The 23,586-nt window shown below is 40.7% G+C and overlaps 2 protein-coding genes across 3 annotated transcripts; both read left to right on the plus strand.

The window, feature by feature from the left end:
- The first annotated feature begins 5,526 nt into the window (after positions 1-5,526).
- Positions 5,527-8,153, plus strand: LOC146687041 (E3 ubiquitin/ISG15 ligase TRIM25-like). Of its 2 annotated transcripts, XM_085437945.1 has the most exons (2): positions 5,533-6,504; positions 7,224-7,339. In XM_085437945.1, the coding sequence occupies exons 1-2, from the start codon at positions 5,701-5,703 to the stop codon at positions 7,278-7,280; spliced, it is 861 nt and encodes a 286-aa protein (XP_085294071.1). In that variant the 5' UTR covers positions 5,533-5,700; the 3' UTR covers positions 7,281-7,339. The 2 variants fall into 2 exon arrangements, with proteins under 2 accessions (XP_085294070.1, XP_085294071.1); XM_085437944.1 differs by having other exon boundaries at positions 5,527-8,153.
- A 1,920-nt stretch (positions 8,154-10,073) lies between these two features.
- On the plus strand, positions 10,074-21,757 carry LOC146687042 (uncharacterized). The gene is made up of 3 exons (XM_085437972.1): positions 10,074-10,251; positions 12,843-13,080; positions 18,683-21,757. The coding sequence occupies exons 2-3, from the start codon at positions 12,858-12,860 to the stop codon at positions 19,924-19,926; spliced, it is 1,467 nt and encodes a 488-aa protein (XP_085294098.1). The 5' UTR covers positions 10,074-10,251; positions 12,843-12,857; the 3' UTR covers positions 19,927-21,757.
- Positions 21,758-23,586: the final 1,829 nt, after the last annotated feature.

The raw sequence follows: 23,586 nt of genomic DNA on the forward strand, positions 1-23,586 counted from the left end.
CCCAGCTTGTTCAGTGAAGTCCGATGCTAACTGGAAATAGAGATAATTCGCCTTCAAAAGTAAATTTTAAGAATATGGAAACCATATAAAATTGCTCAAATACTGAACACAAATCCTATTTCTGACACACAGTCTATGGGTGTAGCCTCCAGAGTCACACAACGGTTTTGAATGATCCTGTTATTTAAGCAGAAGACTATCCCACTATAAATGCAGGTTTTCTGTCCTACAGAGGCTCTGAAACCATGACTCTCCTCCAGAGTCCAGACCAGATTGACTCAGCTGCTCTTTATTGGAGTCTCTGCTGAGTTCATTAAACTGCGAACGACTGAAGTCTTTAATGGTGTAAGAGGTTTAAATTTTCTTTTAGTTTGTCTTTCCATCATTTTCTTTATGCACTGCACATAGATTAGCTGTCAGTTGAACTTTATGGGCAGAGCGCTACCCTAGTTTTATTTTTGTTTTTTGTCTGCAACTTAATGGAGTTAAACAGAAATTAGCAGAACTTTCTGTTCGTTGATCAGATTGATGTGGGGGTAGGGACAGGCTTAGGGCGTCGGGGGATTCCCCAGGAGCATCTTCCGTGGAGGGCTCAACCCGGGGTTGCGGTCATGGCCTGTTTAGGGCTCTGTTGGCTCTTAGGTGACGGTTTCCTCGTGGATGCGTGCAGTGGGCCTAGGGGAGGGTCTGTGCTGACGGACATGGGTTACTGACCTGGTAGCCTGGCTGCCCCTGGGTGGGTCCGGGACGGGCGTGGGGTTCTGGGGGTGCGCCTTCTTCTTGGCTGGGGCCCTGGCTGGGCCTTGGGGTTTGGGTCCTGGTTGGTGTGTCGCCGGGGTTGTTGGCGAGCGGGTGTATGGGGGCCCAGCCCTGGCGCAGGGTGCCGCCAGAGCCACCTGGGGGACTCTTCAACTGGTGGGGGGGGTGTTACATCTTGCAGGAGGTCTCCTCTCTCCAGGAACTCACTCTGCAGGAGGGGGAGATATAGGAGAGGTGGAGGAACATCTCAGCCTGGGTGTCTATTGTCTTGTGTAGTCTGGAAGCTGAGTGGATGACAGAGTGGGTGCAGTTTTCTCTGTGGTGGGGTCGGGTGGGCTGTCCCGGGCTCTGTGGGGCCGGGCGGCGCTGCTGAACCGGTCCGGATGGGCCTGGGCCCCCTTTCCCTGGTGGGTTGCAGAGTATGGGGGTGCCTACTGGGGTCAGCGGGGGAGCTGGCCCCAGGGAGGGGTCACTTGCCCCTCCCTTCCTTCCCTCCCCATCTCCAGCTGCCTCAGTCTTCCCGCTCCACCACAATCACCCACACATGTAGGTCCTTGGGGTAAAGGTGTGTCACCAGGGTGCAGGTAAGGCATCCCCCCCTCTGTCCCCTTCTGGCTGCCTGTCCCTCAATTTTATCCCACAACTTAGACATTACTCACACTCTCATAACACATACATATAGGATCTTGGGGGTGTGCACACTACACGGCATCCAGAAGACCTTTAGGGTGTACAACCTCACCCCTAGCATTGTTGCCCACCTCTCAATTTTAAATACACATAGACAATGAGGGCTATCAGGAGGGGCTATGCGCTTAACTGCTGCTCTCTGGCAGGTAGCTCCATGCCCTCCTGGGTTTTAAATGCACTTTAGAACACACATGCATCAACACTACATATGAGCGGGCGGAGGGAGGTTTGGAGTCTTTGTATCTGTGGGTGCCTGTTTGTCTGTGTCTATGTCAGGTCGGGTATCAGAGGTCTTGGTCTCTTATGCTGATCCGATACCAATACTTTGTACAAAAACTTATTTTATTTATTGTATCTCAAATTATAGCTTCATAATGATTACAGGACATCAGATTACTTGTTCTTATCACTTAAAAATGCAGAATTCATCATATAGAAATAAAGAAACTGAAGCTGTGCGCTATTTGAACACGTTGCCTGCCTGCAGCACTAAAGGACTCCGTGAGAGACGTCTGTCTCGCCCTAGCAGCATCTGTCCCTGTCCTCTCCTCCTCTTCTCTTCACCTCAACATACGCTCATCATATTCTGTGATATGATTTATTCTGAGGTGTTTGACAAGGTTAGTGATGTTGCCACAACACCTCACTTTCTTGCCACATGTATTGCAAACCATGTCTCAGCTGTTTGTGGAGGTAAAATACGTCCACACATGACTCCATTTATGCTCAGCCATTATTGTGAGTGCACACGCCAAGGGGCTGCGACACATTTATGCAGCCGTATTTCGCACATGACTATGAAAGGTGGAAGAGGAAGTAGTTCCTTCCTATGTAGACAATCCGAATGATATAGTTTCTTTCCACTGTGTTCCTGTTAATGATAAACTACAAACTTACCCTAAATTACTAAAATATCGATATTTTATTATGAGAATCGATTCTAGAACATAAATGACTGGTATCGTACGAATCGATATTTCAGTATCGAGCTGCACATTACTATGCGATACCCTCACGAGCAGTGTTGGTCAAGTTACTTGAAAAAAGTAATCAGTAACTAATTACTGATTACTTCCCCAAAAAGTAATCCCGTTACTTTACTGATTACTTATTTTCGAAAGTAATTAATTACTTAGTTACTTAGTTACTTTTTAAAAACACGATTTACAACCTGAATAGGTAATAAAGCGATAGATCTTTCAGCCCAATTCTACTTTTTCTGCATAATCCATCATACAATAATAATAATAATAATAATAATAATAATAATGGATTGGATTTATATAGCGCTTTTCAAGGCACCCAAAGCGCTTTACAATGCCACTATTCATTCACTCTCACATTCATACACTGGTGGAGGCAAGCTACGGTTGTAGCCACAGCTGCCCTGGGGCAGACTGACAGAAGCGAGGCTGCCATATCGCGCCATCGGCCCCTCTGTAATCAAATGGAAAAGTCTCTTTTTAAAACTTGTTTTATTAGTTTTAATCTTTTAACTTTATGCATCAAGCAAAAATTTAATTATATGCAACATTCTCTGACTTGAATAAATTAGTTTAACATTTAAACCTATTTTCTGCACATTCCAGCACATAAAAGAAAATAGTTTTTGTGTTTACACTCACTCTTTCAAATAGATGCAAGTAAAACACAGCAGAAAATAAATAAAGTCAAAGACTCAGCGGTCCTGTTGCTCTATTTTCACCTGTAAAGCAGGAGTGGGGTAGGCGGAGGTTTACCCTGGTGCAGGTGTGCCGCGGTCAGTTGAAGAATCCATGAGTTTCTCTGTGAGTTTCCCATTACGTCGTTGCGCACTCGGTGCTTGCTTGGAAGTTTAGGGGTTTTTTTCGCTGTAAAAAGAAGTTTTCTTCCCACACACAACGGACACTAATGTTTTTGTCACTTTTTATGGAATCAAACTCAAAGTAAGGTCAGTACTTCCACGCTTTAAACGCTGCACGCTCATACTCTCTCCGCACTCGATATATGATCCATTGTTGATCTGCACACAGCTGTTGTCACTAACGGCGCACTCGCTTACGTCACTGTCGTGAGCCATTCTCGCAAAAAATCACGGTTTTAGTAACGCAGTAACGCAGCGTTCCTACGGGAAAGTAACGGTAATCTAATTACCGTTTTTGCAATAGTAATCCCTTACTTTACTCGTTACTTGAAAAAAGTAATCAGATTACAGTAACGCGTTACTGCCCATCTCTGCTCACGAGGGGCGACCAGGATTTCAAAAAGGTTTGATTTTCTTTCAACCATACGATTGCTGATTGGGAGCTGGTCGTGAGGTGTTAATCACTTCTTGTTACCCCATGTATACTACAAGACACACGATTAAGGCGAAACTCGGGCCGATCCCCAAAACGGTCAACGCACAACTGAAAAATCATCTCAAAATGGGCCGAAAATCACACACTGTATGCCCAGCTTAAGTGAAGAACAGATTAGCTGTATACTGAGGAGGGTCAACCAACATTCTCAGCCCTGCCAGGTTAACCCTTTAACAACTTAGCGTTGTGTGTAGAGATTGAAAATCTCTCCTTTGATTTTTTCCTCGTACTTTGTTTTTTGGTCTTTTCGTCAAATCTGTCTTCGTACGGACCTGCCGAGTTCTTCGTCATTTTGTACATAACTGTTTTTGGGGCAAATAAAATGCAAGTAGGGATTAAAACCTCAGAATTAATGATTACCGGTGCTGGAAATGCTAGTGTTTGATGCAGTGTCTTGATGTTGTTGCCACGGGTACCCACAAAGCAATGCGCGAAAGTCACGTGGTCTGTCAATCTCTGTTGACTAAGAACCAAAAGGCTTAATACTAGTGATGGGATTTTCGGCTCTTTCGGCTCGGCTCACTAAAAAGAGCCGGCTCTGGAAATAAAGACATAAAATCAGGACTGACAGAGATGGGGAAGAAGTCTCATTGTGACAAGTAAAGTTTATCTTGCCTGGCTGGGCAGCTCTCCTGGTGCTCAGCACCCCCAAAGCTCTGATCCTAGAATCGCCCCTGAGTAGTGGAGAAGTCCAGTGATATCTGATCAGGTCATTTCTAGTTGAACATGGCAGTGTGAAGACTGATGTGGCTTCTTCTGAGGCTTATCTTCAACCCAAACAATTGTGTGAAATTTTGCTGCCCAACCTGTGACCCAACAGGATTAGTCAAGCTGTGGAGTGAACTGAAGAACCCGGCACATCATCATCCCAACTCCTGAGTCATAACTTTTGCACCAATATTTGGTCACAATAACCCGATTTACGAACCTACAGCTTTTACACAGAAGTTGATTATGAAAATAACCCAGCATTTTTTAGTGTGTATGAAAAGTTTGGAATAATCTGTAAATGAGACATATAACTTTAACAGTTATAACCAGCATAATCCACTTAACCTGCCAATGAAATAACAGTTACTGACTCATAAACACACGACTCAATCATATGAAACTGCGTGACAGCGGCAATGTTTTGCAATCACCCCTTACAAATATCCACTGTGGGCTAAGGGCATGGTCACTGAAGCAAAGTTCCTTTGAGTGCACTTGATTATTGTCTCTAGACGTCCTGAGAACAAGTCAGAGGATGAAAATTTAAACACCTCCTGCTATGAACAATAAAGGCATGTGCCCTATATTGTCACACATGAGACAAGAGTATAAGAACTAACTGTCAAAAGCAACTTGAAAAACAAACAGGTGACGAAGGAAGAGACGTTATAAATCTCTGTTATTGTTGCTCGGTTTTCTTTTAGGAGCATTTGGAATTTTCTGTTTTGTAACTAAAAATATAAAAAATAAATGGACTACATTTGTTCTCAGCTCAGTTTTGAAAAGTTATTCACTATGTTCTCTCTTTATATGGAGTATTTTAAATACTGAAACAAATAAAAAGATGAATTAATTTCGCAGACTTAGATTATTTTAAAAGACCTTTTAAAACACACTGTTTAAAACTGTTTAAAATGCGAAGCAAGCTCTGTTATAAGAAGTACTAATCACACATCTTTCCTCTTCTTAGAATTAATCATAGCCGGATCACCCTTCCTCCTCTTCCTGCTCTCTGACTCAGCACCTACTGTCTGTCCATATATTTCCTTCTTCCCTCCCCTTCAGGTCTGCACTTTGAACATGGCTGTAATCAATGTGCAGCGACGCAGAAGAGCTAACTCATGTTGTTTAGATAAGAGCTCCGAATGCTTTCAATTATAAGGAAGTGAAACTCACAAAGTCACTGATACTGAGAGGAGAAATGGCGCAGAAAGGAGTTCAGCTGGACCAAGAAACTTTCTCTTGTTCGATCTGTTTGGATCTGCTGAAGGAGCCAGTGACTATTCCCTGTGGACACAACTACTGCATGAACTGTATTAATGGCTTTTGGGATGGAGAGGACGAGAAGAAAATCTACAGCTGCCCTCAGTGCAGACAGACTTTCACAGCGAGGCCTGTCCTGGTGAAAAACACCATGTTAACTATTTTAGTGGAGGAGCTGAAGAAGACTGGACTCCAAGCTGCTCCTGCTGATCACTGCTATGCTGGACCTGAAGATGTGGCCTGTGATTTCTGCACTGGAAGAGAAATGAAAGCTGTGAAATCATGTCTGGTGTGTTTGGTCTCTTACTGTGAGAAACACCTTCAGCCTCATTATGATGTGGCTCCATTAAAGAAACACAAGCTGGTGGAGCCTTCCAAGAAGCTCCAGGAGAAGATCTGCTCTCGTCATGATGAGGTGATGAAGATGTTCTGCCGTACTGATCAGCAGAGTATCTGTTATCTCTGCTCTGTGGATGAACATAAAGGCCACGACACAGTCTCAGCTGCAGCAGAAAGGACTGAGAGGCAGAGAGAGCTGGAGGTGAGTCGACAAAACATCCAGCAGAGAATCCAGGACAGAGAGAAAGATGTGAAGCTGCTTCAACAGGAGGTGGAGGCCATCAATCAGTCTGCTGATCAAACAGTGGAGCACAGTGAGAAGATCTTCACTGAGCTGATCCATCTCATCCAGAAAAGAAGCTCTGATGTGAAGCAGCAGATCAGATCCCAGCAGGAAACTGAAGTGAGTCGAGTCAAAGAGCTTCAGGAGAAGCTGGAGCAGGAGATCACTGAGCTGAAGAGGAAAGATGCTGAGCTGAAGCAGCTATTGAAGCAGCTCTCACACACAGAGGGTCACATCCAGTTTCTACACAACTACCCCTCACTGTCAGCACTCAGTGAGTCTACAGACTCATCCAGCATCAATATCCGTCCTCTGAGCTACTTTGAGGATGTGACAGCAGCTGTGTCAGAGGTCAGAGATAAACTACAGGACATTCTGAGAGAGGAATGGACAAACATCTCACTGACAGTCACTGAAGTGGATGTTTTACTGTCAGATCCACCAGCAGAGCCAAAGACCAGAGCTGGATTCTTAAAATATTCATGTAAAATCTCACTGGATCCAAACACAGCACACAAACAGCTGTTATTATCAGACGAGAACAGAAAAGTAACATTCATGTATCATCAACAATCCTTTTTGGATCATCCAGACAGATTTACTGGATGGTGGCAGGTCCTGAGTAGAGAGAGCCTGACCGGACGTTGTTACTGGGAGGTGGTGAGGAGAGGGGGAGTTTTTGTAGCAGTTGCATATAGGAATATCAGCAAAGCAGGGACTCGAAATGAATGTGGATTTGGTCGTAATGACAAGTCTTGGGCACTAGATTGTTCCAAAAATAGTTACACATTTTGGCATAACAACACTGAAATTCCCATTTCAGGTCCTTGTTCCTCCAGAGTAGGAGTGTACCTGGATCACAGAGCAGGTATTTTGTCCTTCTACAGTGTCTCTGAAACCATGACTCTCCTCCACAGAGTCCAGACCACATTCACTCAGCCGCTCTACGTTGGGCTTAGACTTTACAACAATTATGGAGATATTGCTGAATTCATTAAACTGAAATAGACCGAAGACTTTCATATTGTGGGTTTAAATCTATATTTTAGTTTCCATTTTATTTTCTCTCCATCATTTCTGCACCGAGATCAGCTGTCTGTCAAACATTATGGGTGGTACTTTGACATCTTCATTTTGTTCTCTTGATGTTTTTGAGTTTTTAAAGGGGATCCTTCCTGTGTTTGTTTGTCCATTGAAGGTACCAGTGATCGATATGAATTTTATTTACACAAATATTTCTCCACCTTTTTTTGTCTTCTACTTCATGGGCTTTAACAGAGAAATTAGCAGAACATTCTTTGTCAAGCAGTTTTTTTTGTCTTTACTTTAGAAAGCTGTGTAAACCAACTATAAATAACTAATCTAAACTTATATACATTAAATACAGAAATGAAATGAGGTGGAATGAATACTACAGAATGTACATAAGGTGCAGCTGCAGTTTGGCAGTGGGAGCAGTGTGACATAATATAATCTGAATGCTTCTTTGCTGATTATATTGTTTTATGGATAAGAGAGGCCCAACTCTGAGTACAGTCTGTGCCAAAAGTACTGACAGGAAACTGCATGCTTTTGCAGAGAACATGAGTTGTGGGCAGAAAGTGAAACTAAGTAGGGTGTTTGATCGAAACTTAAAGTGTGTGTGACGTCTAGAGGAAGTATATAAATAACTAGGCTTCCTGTTTGTGCTTCAGACCTGAGCTTGTGTGTTCGTGTGTTCAGGTCTCCCTTCCCGGTAACGTAAAATAAAGATCATTTTTTGAGTTTGACCACTTTGAGCCGTGTCTTTCTTTGCCGTAAGGAATACAAAGAACTGGGATTTAATACAGGTCAACTGTTTAGAAGGGAGATGGCGAGGGGAAAGAAACTGTTCCTGTGTCGGGTGGTCCTGGTCTGCAGGCTTCTGTACCGTCTGCCAGAAGGCAGCAGGTCAAAAAGTCTGTGTCCAGGGTGTGAGGGGTCTGTGATGATTTTCCCTGCCCGTTTCCTGGTTCTTGAGAGGTACAGCTCCTGGATGGGGGGCAGGGGGGCGCCGATGATCCTTTCTGCTGCCTGTACAGTCTGCTGCAGTCTGCTCCTGTCCTGTTTAGTGGCTGCACCATACCAGACTGTGATGGAGGAGCACAGGACAGACTCAATGACTGAAGTGTAGAACTGGATCAGCAGCTCCTGTGGAAGACTGTACTTCCCCAGTTGTCTCAGGAAGTACATCCTCTGCTGGGTCCTTTTGAGGATGGAGTTGATGTTGGTCTCCCACTTCAGGTCCTGGGAGATGGTGGTACCCAGGAACTTCAAGATCTTCACAGTAGACACCGGGCTGTCTGATATGGTAAGGGGGAGCAGAGTTGAGGGATGTCTCCTGAAGTCCAATTGTAGTGGCAATTCCTTTTGTTTGACCAACCAAACATCCCGCAATTAAAAGTCCACAAGCCACTGCTGCACTGCGATAATATTCCGTATGCAGGCAAAAGAAGTCCACTGTCCAAACTTGAAAGTTGCGTTTTTATGGTTTATTCATCCAGTTTGGCAATAACAAGATCCATTTTTAGTTACTTCCTGCTGCTTCTCCTGCTCTGGTAAAAACCCATAGGCTCACCCCAGTGCATGCTGGTCCTATACCAGTCTCTTTATTTATAGAAACAAAATGGCCCTACAGCTTTTACTGACTAATTTAACAAAGTAACATCAAACAAACAAAACATTGAAACAAATATTAACCTACAAATAAACTTGTAAATAAACCCCAAAATATAAGTTAACTAACAACAAACTTTAACTAATTTCAAAAATAATAAAAAATAAAGAACAAATAGCTCCAACACCACTGTCATCTCTACAGTCTTAAGAGTGTTCAGCTCCAGACTGTGCTGACTGCACCAGAGTACCAGCTGCTTAACGTCCTGTCGGTATGTAGATTCATCACCATCTTGAATGAGGCCAATGACGGTGGTGACATCTGCAAACTTTAGGAGTTTAACAGCAGAGTTCTTGGAGGTGCAGTCATTAGTGTAGAAGGAGGACACATCCTTGAGGGGCACCAATACTGAGGGACCGAGTTTCAGAGGTGATCTCCCCCAGCCTCACTTGCTGCTTCCTGTCTGTCAGGCTGGTGATCCACTGACAGGCAGCTGGTGACACACTGAGCTGGGATAGTTTGGAGGAGAGAAGTTCAGGCACGATGGTGTTAAAAGCCAAACTAAAGTCCACAAACAGGACCATGGCATAAGTTCCCGGGCGGTCGAGGTGTTGCAGGATGTAATGCAGCCACATGTGATATGAGACTAACTTCACTGGAGGACTAATTATAATATATAACAATATAAATATAGTATTGACTGTTGTTGTGATTTGGCGCTATATAAATAAAATTAATTAATTTAATTTAATAAGCACTGGGTCTTCTGAATGTGGATCCATCATCAAAAAAACAGCATGTGGAAAAAGCAATAACAGAATGAAAAGAATGGGTGTCATTACTTTACATGTTTAGACAGTCTGTTCCAGTTGTGCTGCAGAATATTACAGACTGTTTAAGTCAATACTTGGCTTGGATCACTGGGGAACTAAAATTCTTTATTCGGGTTTCTGCAAAGCACTGGACTGTTTGGAAGGACTTTTATTTGGACTACGAATGACCCGAGGAGGGCAGCAGTGCGCCAGTTCTACTCGAAATTCTAATAGAAGAAGTATAGCGGAAATGACGTCACTCAAACTCCACAACAAACAAACAACAGTGGTTTGAGAGTTTTTCAAGGTAGAAATCTGCTCTGAGGTTAAGAAACAATCGACCAGGGTGAGATCAACCATCAGCGCAGACTAAATTCAACCAGCAGCTCATCACATAAGTGCGTCCCTTTGATTTAAACGGTAAGATTTTAGTATTAAACACGCGGACGAAATAATCTGTGAGAGAAACCTTCAACTCGCACCACGTGGTTGCCGTGCAGATGTTGTAGGTTATTTATTTTAAAAACTGTGGAACGCGCGGTACTTGAGCTCTTTCTGGTCGTACGCAGGAAATCTCCTTTTTTAAAAGATTAAATAACATAGCATTGTGGAGGTATGCAAAGACAGCACCAGGGTTCTCGAGGCTCTTCTGGGAGCCTAAGTATAGAACCGAATAGTGGGATTGTAACGCGCTCTGAGGGTCTCGAAAAGCGCTATATAAATGCATGCCATTATTCCATTATTAAGTCGACCATAAAAACGTCTCCCCGAGCGTGAGTCCTCTATGACGAGCTACCTTTCCTTATCGCCAGTGGGCTCGGCCACTATAAAGGGATGGCGGGCTCGTTTCCCCAAGCCTTGGGCTGCAATGGCTGATAATCGTGGCGCGATCCCAGCCACCATCGATGAGCCTTTTCTGCGAGTGAAATCCTTCGCGGCCAGTGTTCCGGATTAACTGGCGAACAGATGTGTGGTAGGCTTGCTTTTCAGTAGCCGCTACCGACAAAACAGCAAATAAACACCAAATGTGTCATCCGTGACATTTATAAGGTTACCTCAAACACACTCCCTCAGTCTTGTTGCTCTTTAACAACAAAATGTTTAAAAATGTCGCGAGTTTACCTGGTGATATTCTCGTGCGCGAGGCGATCGCGAAAACGGCAAACAATTGACACCACGCCGATGTTGTTCACAGGACAGCAAGAGTAAACGATCGGGAGAATCTTGTCTTCGTTATTGTTCCCCTTGTACGTGTTATTACTCCGATTTCAGCGTTTTCGCTGCACAACTAAAACGTGCAGTTTACTTTATGTTCACTCAAATTGAGTCAACTAGCGCCACCTGTGGTCAAGTGCCTAAAGCCTACAGTCAGATTAACTTGTGACACACATCTGCACCTCGTTTGAATTTGTTTCATGCACAATACATTTGCCATGTTAATGTATTCTCTACACAGGCAGGCTATGATAACAGGATGTGAAATATTAATGTGTCATATATTTGTTCAAGACGTATTTCTTTGTTATGGGAAAGAAAATTAAAATCATGATAATCAACAGGACTGGTGATTTCAATAACTTTGTGTATATAATTTGTCATTTTCTACTGATGTAGGCCAAAAATAAATGCATAATATAATTATATAAAAAAGGTTTATTCGCAAGACACAAAAACAGAAAAAATTGAAAGTTACAAATGTATTGTGCTGCAGATGTCTGTGTCACAAGTTGATCTGGCTGTAGGCTATGGCACCTTGCCACGGGTGGCACTAGTTGACTCAACTCCATTTGACTGTACACAAAGTAAATTGCATGCTTTTGTTGAAAACCGAAAACTACTGCTCTATAAGCTTGTTATTTGCTTTTGAAAATAAAATGTTATGTGCTTTCATCTATAGGGTTAGTTATATAAGTGACTTAGTTTATAAATGTTATTATCTGGCTTTTTCAGTGTTTTATTGTTTCCTGAGTGCATCAGTTTGGCTGAGATTAAAGTTACAGTTTTCACACAGCTGAATAAACAGAAAACTGAACAGAAATGTGAGATGATTGAGAATTTACTCCAATGTCCTGTTATATTTGAGGGAGCAAAGAGCAGACTGCTGAATTGATTGTCTCGGTGGTGTTTAATCTGCAAATTTAATTAAAAGTTTAATGAACTATCATCTTGTCTTTATTTTTAGTGAGCACATACGTTAAACACTTTAAGCTGTAAGCTAATGATAGTTATGTAAGAGCAGGTGCATACTGGTGCAATAAGCTGTACGTTTTACAACAATGGATGCATGATGTGATTAGTCGACTATCTCAAAAATAATCATTTGTGGCAGCCCTAGCTGGAGTACCCAGAGAGAACCGACACACTGAGGAGCAGAACATGCAAACTCCTGAGTCGAATTAAGAATCTTCTTGCTGTGAGGCAACAGTGTTAACCACCATCCCACCATGGTGATTCTATATTTTTACTTAAGTACAGTTTAAATAATTTACATGATATTAATTTATTATTGTGACTGCAATTATTTCGTAGTTTGAAAATAATGAAAAACAAAACAAAATACTGCAGCTTTAAGCACAAATCAGCAAACAAAGTGAAACAGCTTTTAATTTGAAATTTGGACTCAGATCATAGTCAGGTGGTGAGAAATACTCTAAAATCCTCCATCTAAATATAATTAATGATATAATTACTTTTGGTTGTTACTGTGGCAGGTTAAAATGACAAACAGTTGCGCAACTGTGAAGCTGTGTGTGTGAATGTGTGTGTGAATGTGTGTGTGAATGGGTGAATGACTGAATGTAGTGTGAAGCGCTTTGGGGTCCTATGGACTAGAAAAGCGCTATACAAATGCAGGCCATTTACCAAGCTGGCAGCAGCTACCTGAAAGTTTTTGTATTCTTAATTTTGCTTATAAAAGTATCAGAACTTGAGTCACTCACACGGTGCTCTTGAAACATTTGTCACATTTGTTCATTTTTAATTTCTCCCGTTATCACTTGTCTCTTTTCAAGAATTCTCAAAACAGAATGAAGAGTAAGGATGAGGAGGTTCCCGCAGACCAACAGATCTGTAACCAGGAGAGGAGCTCCAGTCTGAAGCAGGAGGACCCAGAGCCTCCTCAGATTAAGGAGGAACAGGAGGAACTCTGCACCAGTCACGAGGTTGAACACATCATGGTCTGGACCGGGCAGGAGAGGCTCAGACTGCTGGATACCATCTGGAAACCTGAAATACAGATACAAAGCAAAGGTATGTGAAACTATCAGGAAGGCAGGAACGAGTGAAGCATCAGTGATGTCTGCACTGGGAAGAAGGAAAAGTAATATCTGTTATTGTTGCTCAGTTTTCTTTTAGGAGCAGTTGACAGTCCCACAAATTGTGGTTTTCTGGAAGCAGAAACGATGTCTCACAATGTCTACAAGGGGTCACTGTACACCATAGATTTGCTTCATAGCATGTGGCTCGCAAGTTTGCTAATAGTAGGCAGTGTTGGAAAAGTTACTTTTAAAATGTATTATAGAATATATGTATTTTGTAATGTATTCAGAACTCGTTACTCAGTGAGTGTAATGTATTCTGAATAGAGATGGCACGATACCACTTTTTTATGTCCGATACCGATACCGATATCATAAATTTGGATATCTGCCGATACCGATATGAATCCGATATAGTGTTTTTTAATCAACAAAACTGTTTTTTAAATATCTTGCTGCATTTTGTACAAGTTCATACTCAAGTTTAAAACAACAACTACACTAAAGCTATTCTGTTATACCTGTATGCAAAAAAAATATTTCATAGTTCAGCAATACTGATCAATCTAATAAACTTAAACCTACACCATCCTCCCTATTCTGGTATTTTAAAGAGTACTTAGCATAAATATTAAGCAACCTAACTAATAGGGTTCCAACTCCCAGCAACAACAAAAATAAATAAATAAAAAATAGGGAACCACCCCTCACGCGCCACCTCATGATGCTTAATCGACGTAATCAACCTTAATTTGATGCAGTGTGGAAAAAAAATGCACAGAAATCAATTATTTTTCAAGAAATATTAAATAGATTCAACATCTTTCTTCAACAAAATTGCAGACTGCACAGATGGTACCTTCCCAAAGTAAAAAGTACTATAGCTTACTAGGGTATATATATTAGACTTAATAGTCACTATATACAGTAATTGACTTCTATTCATTTTACATCAAATTAAAACTTTGGGTGTCAGATAATTATTTATTAAAAGCTCGACATTTTAAATGAGAATAAGAAAGAAAAGTATGTCTTTGTGCCCCCTTTTCCCTGTTCATGCCCTATCGGCCCCCCTGGCTAAACTTTGCTAGATCCGCCCCTGCACAGTTACCAGCGTCAGCTACGTAGAAAAAGCTCCTGGTGTAGAAAGTAAAATTAAATACATTCTAACAACAGCTTATCAAGCTTAAACGTTCTGCTGTTGTTCGGCCGCTGGTTTCCTCTTTCTGGTGCAAAGTGGGCCAAAAACAAACCAGAGAGACGTACTCCCGACAGAAAAGCCGATCAGCTGATCATTAAATGGTAAATGGCCTGTATTTATATAGCGCTTTACTAGTCCCTAAGGACCCCAAAGCGCTTTACATATCCAGTCATCCACCCATTCACACACACATTCACACACACTGGTGATGGCAAGCTACATTGTAACCACAGCCACCCTGGGGCGCACTGACAGAGGCGAGGCTGCCGGACACTGGCGCCACCGGGCCCTCTGACCACCACCAGTAGGCAACGGGTGAAGTGTCTTGCCCAAGGACACAACGACCGAGACTGTCCAAGCCAGGGCTCGAACTGGCAACCTTCCGATTACAAGGCGAACTCCTAACTCTTGAGCCACGATCGCCCCATTAAGCAAGTAATTAAGTAAGTTTCACGATTGAAGTAGCAGCCGGAGAGCGAGAGGCAGTCGTTTGTTAAGCTTAACGCAGGAATGCTTTACAAACATTCAGAGATGGACTTACACACTTGCTTTACTTCTCTTGGGGATAACTTTGTCGGAGATGAAATGCCAGGTTGCTAGCGAAGCTCCACATGCTATCCAGACCACCGACAGGTCCCGCATGCCACAGCCGCTCTATCACGTGATGCATACTGCTCTGACGTGCTAACGTTCTGAGGTGAGTTACGGCGTGTTGCAAGTTTTGCGAGGTGCTTTCGTGATATTTAATGGATCGGATTACATTTTTTATTTTTCTCCGATATCCGATCCAGTAATTTAGGTCAGTATCGGACCGATACGTAATATCGGATCGGTCCATCTCTAATTCTGAATACTTTGGATTACTTAATATATTAACATGCTTTTTACAACTACATGAATTGCTGTGTGATTTATTACTATTACTGAAGGATACTCCTCATACAGGTACCAACTAGACTTTTAAATCTTAATGTAAAATGAGTATCAGTAGGTTGGACATTAGGTACGGCTACACTTTTTGCTGGGTCTCATATAGAAAACTATTCCGCGCGTATATGAAACAGGTCCGTGGCTCCGAACCGTAGTAAAGGGAACCCCGGGGTATTCCGTTACTACCCAACACTGTTGGTAAGGCACAAATATGGCAAAACTAACAACAGTTAAACTAAAAAGCAAAACAGTTCTTTAACCTAATTCCTAATACAGCTGGGTGTAATTGTCACAGGACAGTACAGCCACTGCTAGGAAATTAGTGCTAAATAATTTTACCAACAAAGTATGAAAAGTTTGGAATACTCTATAGATGAGACAAACAAATATTACTAATGTAGGATTCTAATTAGAACTTAAACTTTATTTTCAGGGGTACAGGAATAATGTAAACTAAAAGGAACAAGCCGAAGTGTGTTGGTTGAGAAAGTAGAAACAATCTTGTGTCTAGTTAATGTTGAAACCTGAAAATGAGTTCATATTATGATGCTGATTGTCTTTATTTGTTAATGGATATAAGATTTCTACAGATACAAACCCAATTAAACCCAATTGGACATTGTAGAAGAAAAACAACAAAACAAACAAATATACAAAACATTTGCTTATTTTGAAATTGAAGATAGCAACAGAAAAGTCAGGACGGAGCCATGTTACCACTGTTTTCTGTCTTCTTTTAACAACAGTTAGTGACCTGAGGAGAGCAGCTGCTGTTTTGAGTTTCTTCCCATTTTTCTCTGATATAAGATTCTAGCTGTTGAACAGTCCTGGGTCTCCATTTTCATATTTTTCACTTTCATGCAAAATATTTTCAGTGGATGAAAGAAACATTTGCCATGTCTGCAGGCAGGCCAGTTCACCACCTGGACTCTACTACTACAAAGCCATGTTGTTGGAATAAATGCAGTATGTGGTTTAATATTGTCTAGCTGATGCAAGGCCTTCACTGAAAAGCCCGTCGTCTGGATGTGAGCATTGTCGAGTTAGAAACTTGACGCCTAAGCAGCCAGTTTGATAGGAAATTCCATCAGAGAAGAAAGTTTTTGACCTGAGCACTAAGAACAAGCAAGTCATCCTCATTAATCCAAAGGATGCCATGTCCATGTTTTCAAAAAAAATTCAAATTCTGATTCGACTGACGACAATTGAGACAAAAAACCTAAAATCCGAGTAGAAAAAAGTTATATTTTTTACTGTAAAAACCACAAACATGTTTAACAAATCATTTTTGAAACTTAAAATGCAAATAGAAATTGTACATTTCTAAAAATTATGCACACATTTTGCAAATATCATCGGTACATGGCACTATGTACCTAAAAATGCACACATAAGACTGAGAAGAACACCACAGGTATAAACCCTGCAGGTAGGGCTGCCACAAACGATTATTTTGATAGTCGACTAGTCACCGATTATTTATGCGATTAGTCGACTAATCAGATCATCATCCACTGGACGTAAAACTACAGCTTATTGCACCAGCATGCAGCTGCTCTTATATAACTATCATTAGCTTACAGCTTTAAGCTTTTAAGGTGCTAACTAAAGATAAAGACAAGATGATAGTTTATTCAATTTTAATGAAATTTGCAGATTGTTTCGGTGAAGTTTAATAAACTCCTTGCTATCTAAAATATAACAGGACACCGGAGTATATTCTCCAGTATCTCACACTTCTGATAATCAGCTGTCTGCTTGACGTTTATTCAGCTGTGTAAAAACTATAACTTTAATCTCAGACAAACCGATTTACTCAGGAACAAATAAAATACAAAAAAAAAAAAAGCCAAACAACAACATTTTTAATTTATCTAAGTGACTCATATATATTTAACCTGAGTAGCGAAAGACGGCGGTGGGTTTGAAAACAATTTGCCGGGAATCCGGTCTTCTCACGGCGCTAGTGACCTAGCCCCCGGCTAGCTATCGAGCTAGCGGGTAACAGACGTCTCCGAAAACGTCGGAGCGCCTTTGAAAATATGTGGTGTCCTGATAAACTGAGCCGATATTTGAGGTTTACACAGCTACATTCTCGCCTGAAAATATGTTAAACGTTTATTTTGTGACCCAGAAAGAATAATAAGAGTAATATTAAAACTAACTAGCTACCGCCATTGTTGGAAACTAAGCTGGGCCGCGCTATGAATTCTGGGACACAGCTGCTTCTTCTTCTTCTTCGGGGTTTAACGGCAGCTGGCATCCTTGTACGTGCAGTGCTGCCATCTTCTGTTTCAGTCCGTTATTACACTCTTAAATCCTGCTATTATTCCTGCGTCTTTTGGGATCTTACAAAGCTTCAAACGACGTGTCGACTATTAAATCAGTCGTCTACGATTTTGATAGTCGACGTAATCGTGACTAGTCGACAAATCGTGGCAGCCCTACCTGCAGGTATGACAAATCTCTCACGCATCAAAACTTGCTCTCTCGCTTTCTTTCGCTCGCTCGCTCTGACTCGCCAGTGTCACTCCTAAAACCTCCACCTCTTCCCAAACAACAAAATGCCACATGTTGCCACATCATTTTCGATTGGTCAACATGGTACATTTTTTCACTAATGGGGAAGGAAAGGGGTGTTTTGTCTTTTTCTCTCACAAGATAAAAAGGAGTGTTTGCTAGCGCTGTCCTTAAAAAAACACTGTTTTTACAGTTTCTTCCCACTGTAAACACTACTATTTTATTCAGAAAAAAACATTGTGTGTATTTTTTATCATACGTCTGTTTTACGTGGCCTGTCAACACAATTTAAAAACTGGTATAAAGTTTGAAGTCCGCACTTTCGACCCAAGTTGAAATGGAGACTCTGGGTCGTTGCATCTTGTTGCTGTGTTGTCCTAAATTGGTGGTCTGATTTTTGGCGCGTCAGCACATCCGTCAACCCTCAAGCGTTAACCAAGTTGAGCATGCATTTCTATTGTTGAAAGCTAAACTTGAGACAGAAAGGCCTACAAACAAACAAGACCTGAAAGTCACTGCAGTAAAGGCCTGGTAGAGTATTAAAAAGGAGAAAGCAAGCATCTGTATTAGAAATGAACATGATGATTTTTTTTCTCACATTTTTATGCCGTGTTTTCATTCAACCTACTGAATTGAAGCTGAAGGTCTGCACTTAAACTGCATCTGAGGGGTTTTATTTAAAATTCATTGTAGTAATGTACAAAATTAATATGTAAGAAAATGCAGCAAGATCTTTTGATTTGTATGTAGCTCCCCAAACTTCAATTTATTCCGGTGTATCTAAGTGTCAGTATCACTAGCATAACTGTTTGAATTACACTGGCGTACGTGGGCGACATGCTCATAGAGAATTTCTAATAGTTGATGAGATGTTTTGTTTTGTTTTTTTAATGTTCGAGTTTTTGGTTTTTTTCATTTTATGTTTTTGTTTTTGTCTCTTGAGACTTTTCAGATCAAAAGATCTGTAAGGAGGAAGAGGTTCCTGCAGACCAACAGGTCTCTAACCATGAAAGGATCTCCAGTCTGGATCAGGAGGATCGAAAGCCTCCAGAATTTAAAGAGGAGCAGGAGGAACCCTGCACCAGTCAGGAGGGAGAGCGGCTTCTTCTAAAGGAAGAGACTAATAAATGTATGGTGACTTCTACTCATGAGGAACCTGAACCAAGCAGTGACTTTCTTTCTAACAACTGTCCTCAGCCAGAGTGGAGCCAAGGCCAGGAAGAAAGTGAGCATGTGCACTCAGGATCAACTACAAATGCAAACACAAAGAGGAGAAATCAGAGAAAGCAAAGTGGAGTAGAGAGCCAGCTCATGTCATATAGTCAGTGTAAGCCTGACACAAGTAGAAAGTCTGTAAAATGTGAGATTTGTGGAAAAACCTTTCAGTATAAATACAGACTGCTTAACCATCTAAGAGTCCATACAGGTGAGAAACCTTATTGCTGTAGCACATGTGGGAAAGGATTCCGTCATCTGATCCACTTAAAATCTCACATGAGAATCCACACAGGTGAGAAGCCATATATTTGTAGCACCTGTGGGAAAGGCTTTCGTCACTCATCATCATCAAGAGTTCACATGAGAATCCACACAGGTGAGAAACCTTATTCTTGTAGCACTTGTGGGAAACGATTCATTCAGATTAACAGCTTAAACACTCACATTAGAACCCACACAGGTGAGAAGCCACATTCTTGTAGCGCCTGTGGGAAAAGCTTTAGTAACGCGTCAGCATTCAGAGTTCACATGAGAATCCACACAGGTGAGAAGCCACACTTGTGTAAAGTATGTGGTAAAACATTCAGTCAGGCGGCACACTTGAAAAAGCACATGAGAATCCACACAGGTGAGAAGCCACATTCTTGTAGCGCCTGTGGGAAAAGCTTTAGTAACGTGTCAGCATTCAGAGTTCACATGAGAATCCACACAGGTGAGAAGCCACACTTGTGTAAAATATGTGGTAAAACATTCAGTCAGGCGCCAAACTTGAAAAAGCACATGAGAATCCACACAGGTGAGAAGCCACATTCTTGTAGCGCCTGTGGGAAAAGCTTTAGTAACGCGTCAGCATTCAGAGTTCACATGAGAATCCACACAGGTGAGAAGCCACACTTGTGTAAAATATGTGGTAAAACATTCAGTCAGGCGGCACACTTGAAAAAGCACATGAGAATTCACAGTACATGAAAGTGTCAAAGGTGGAGCAATGTTCAAAGCGGAGCTTCACTACAATGCATGAGGGAAAAGATTACCTCATATTTAGTTCAATTTGGTATTTTATGTCCGTAACAGTAACAACTGTTTGTTACACTAATTGGTTTGTTACTATGATGAATGTTTTTCTGTACAGATAACTGTACAGATAACATGTATATATTAATTGTAGATGTTAGTTAATATTTTTTTTACCTAAAACTTTGTTATAAAAAACATTTATTATTTTTTTATTGCAAACATTTAATTCATCAATCATTCTGGTTTTCCTACAAAGGATTTGAAATCATTCAAGTAATACCTAAGACCAAAAATCTGGAGTCATTATGGACTGGAAGTCACTTCATGTTGTGATGTTGATTTAGTTAGTTGTGCTTTTTATTTATGTATATTCTGTAGTATTCATTCCACCTCATTTAATTTCTGTATTTAATGTATATAAGTTTAGATTAGTTATTTATAGTTGGTTTACACAGCTTTGTGTATGTATGTGTATGCATGTGTAATGTACATATAGACACGTATGTTTTTGAAGCAGTGCCACAAGCCAATTTAACGCAACCTCTCACACTGCGCGTGCCCAAACACAGAAGGGAAAAAGTCGGAGCAACATGGCAGTGCAGCATGTGATCTGGACACAAGCTACGGACGCCTAACTTGTAGAACTTTGGCAAGTTCATCCGAGGCTTTTCAATGTGTCCTCACAAAATTATCACGACCACAACAACCGTGAAGAGCTAGATGGACTTTGCTGCTCAGTTATGTTTTCATTAGCAATTTAGAAAAGTTGATGGTGGTGTGTGTGTGTGTGTAAGAGAGAGATTTACATTGCTGTGCTTGAGAGCCACCATCTACTGGAACCAAATTCCTTTCTGATTTTTATAGTTTAAAAAAAATGTCAAAAATGATTATAACCAGTTCTTTGCAGCAAACAACATAACAATGTTCTCCTTTATTTAGCTTTTTTCCACAATTTGTTTCTTGGTGTCTGACTATGTTTTATATAAATTGAGAAACTATTTATTTAAACTCAGATTTTTACAATGGACTTTTTCACCCAGTGTGCTTGAATTTGGGTCTGTTATACTTAAGCCCAGTACCCTGTTCAAATTCTTGGGCAGTCTACAAAGCATTGTAGTTTCATTTGTATTGTGAGAGATGTTAGATTGGGGGGTATTTTATATTCTCGTTTTCACATATTATAGAAATAGAAATAAAAGTAAATTGAAGAGACTGTTCTCTGATGCAAATGTATGTTGACATATGTGACTTCATCCCTCAACTACTGACGCTCACCATGTTGTGTAATGGATGTGAAAACTTTGCCTGTGTTGTTACCACTGGCAAGATGTGCAAAATAATTCAGCAAATTAAAGCATCAGCTTGTTCCATCACCCAGCTTGTTCAGTGAAGTCCGATGCTAACTGGAAATAGAGATAATTCGCCTTCAAAAGTAAATTTTAAGAATATGGAAACCATATAAAATTGCTCAAATACTGAACACAAATCATATTTCTGACACACAGTCTATGGGTGTAGCCTCCAGAGTCACACAACGGTTTTGAATGATCCTGTTATTTAAGCAGAAGACTATCCCACTATAAATGCAGGTTTTCTGTCCTATAGAGGCTCTGAAATCATGACTCTCCTCCAGAGTCCAGACCAGATTGACTCAGCTGCTCTTTATTGTAGTGTCTGCTGAGTTCATTAAACTTCTGCAATCTGGTAGAAGGTTCCGCATCTTCCGGGCAAGGACAGAGAGACTCAAGAGGAGCTTCTATCCCCAAGCCATCCGTGCCCTAAACACACACACCCGCCCTCTCACATCATCTATAATTGGCTGAGACAGGACTCTTCCAGACACTAAACCAAGGCACAATGTACATTTCAATTCCTTTAATTTTAAATATGTTTATATTGTCTATCCTGTAAAATAGTCAGATGTCTATTCATATTAATGTACAGAATTCACCTGCTTGCTGCTACTACTGCACATTCACCCAGTGTATATACTATATGTATGTGTGTGTGTGTATGTATGTATATATATATGTATATATATATGTGTGTGTGTGTGTATATGTATATGTATGTATATATATATATATATATATATATATATATATATATATATATATATATATATATATATATATATATATATGTTCTTCCTCTACACCCCCCCCCCCTCGAGGAGCGTGTCAGGCTACATTTCACTGTGTGTTATACTTGTATAACTATGCATGTGACAAATAAAAAACCTTGAACCTTAAACTGCGAACGACTGAAGTCTTTAATGGTGTAAGAGGTTTAAATTTTCTTTTAGTTTGTCTTTCCATCATTTTCTTTATGCACTGCACATAGATTAGCTATCAGTTGAACTTTATGGGCAGAGCGCTACCCTAGTTTTATTTTTGTTTTTTGTCTGCAACTTAATGGAGTTAAACAGAAATTAGCAGAACTTTCTGTTCGTTGATCATATTGATGTGGGGGAAGGGAAAGGCTTAGGGCGTCGGGGGATTCCCCAGGAGCATCTTCCTTGGAGGGCTCAACCCGGGGTTGCGGTCATGGCCTGTTTAGGGGTCTGTTGGCTCTTAGGTGATGTCACCTTTACATCCTCTGTTAATATTTGATCAGTGTTGAATTTTAGCATTGATTTTATATCAGTTATTACCCTCAGTTAATGATGAATCAATGCTGAATTCCGCTGTTGATTTTCCACCACTTTTGTACCCTTGGTTAATATTGAAACAACAATAAAATCATGATTAAAACAGGACTTAATAGGTATTTCCATCAATCCTAGACCACAGAAAGCTACCATCAACACTTAAACCTGTGAAAAAGACAATTGTGTTTGATCTAAAAACAGGATAACCATTATATGTTGAACATTATCCTACAATTTATCATGTTCATAACAATAGCCCTATAATATTAAGCACTGGGCATTATGTAATTAAAAAAATGACAATAGACAAATTTGTATCAATAAAAAAAACTATTTGTTTTATAAAGAAGATTTATTGTTAAATGTATTAGTTACAAGGCAAGGCAAGGCAAATTTATTTGTATAGCACAATTCAACAACAAGGTGATTCAAAGTGCTTTACAGAGACATTAGAAACAAAAACAAATAAAAAGCATGATTTAAAATTGATTAAAACAAGCAAACAAACAAACTAATTAACAAACAAACAAAACAGTATATAAAATCAAAACAGATAAAATCAGAACAGTAGATAAAAATCAGTAGTTAATGTAAGTTTTGAAATTTAAGCTTAAAAGTGTGGCTTTGGTGCTTTATTCAAATGCAGCTGAGAACAGGTGAGTCTTCAACCTGGATTTAAATAAACTGAGTGTTTCAGCTGATCTGAGGCTTTCTGGGAGTTTGTTCCAGATATAAGGAGCATAAAAGCTGAATGCAGCTTCTCCGTGTCTGGTTCTGACTCTGGGAACTGATAAAAGACCTGATCCAGATGACCTGAGGGATCTGGAAGGTTCATACTGGGTCAGGAGGTCACTGATGTATTTTGGTCCTAAACCATTCAGAGCTTTATAGACCAGCATCAGAACTTTAAAGTCTATCCTCTGACGGACAGGCAGCCAGTGTAAAGACCTCAGAGCTGGACT

This window comes from Copadichromis virginalis, linkage group LG18 (assembly GCF_057382275.1).
Source record: "Copadichromis virginalis isolate Kocher_CV1m ecotype Utaka linkage group LG18, C_Virginalis_male_GT1.1, whole genome shotgun sequence".
Lineage (NCBI taxonomy): Eukaryota > Metazoa > Chordata > Actinopteri > Cichliformes > Cichlidae > Copadichromis > Copadichromis virginalis.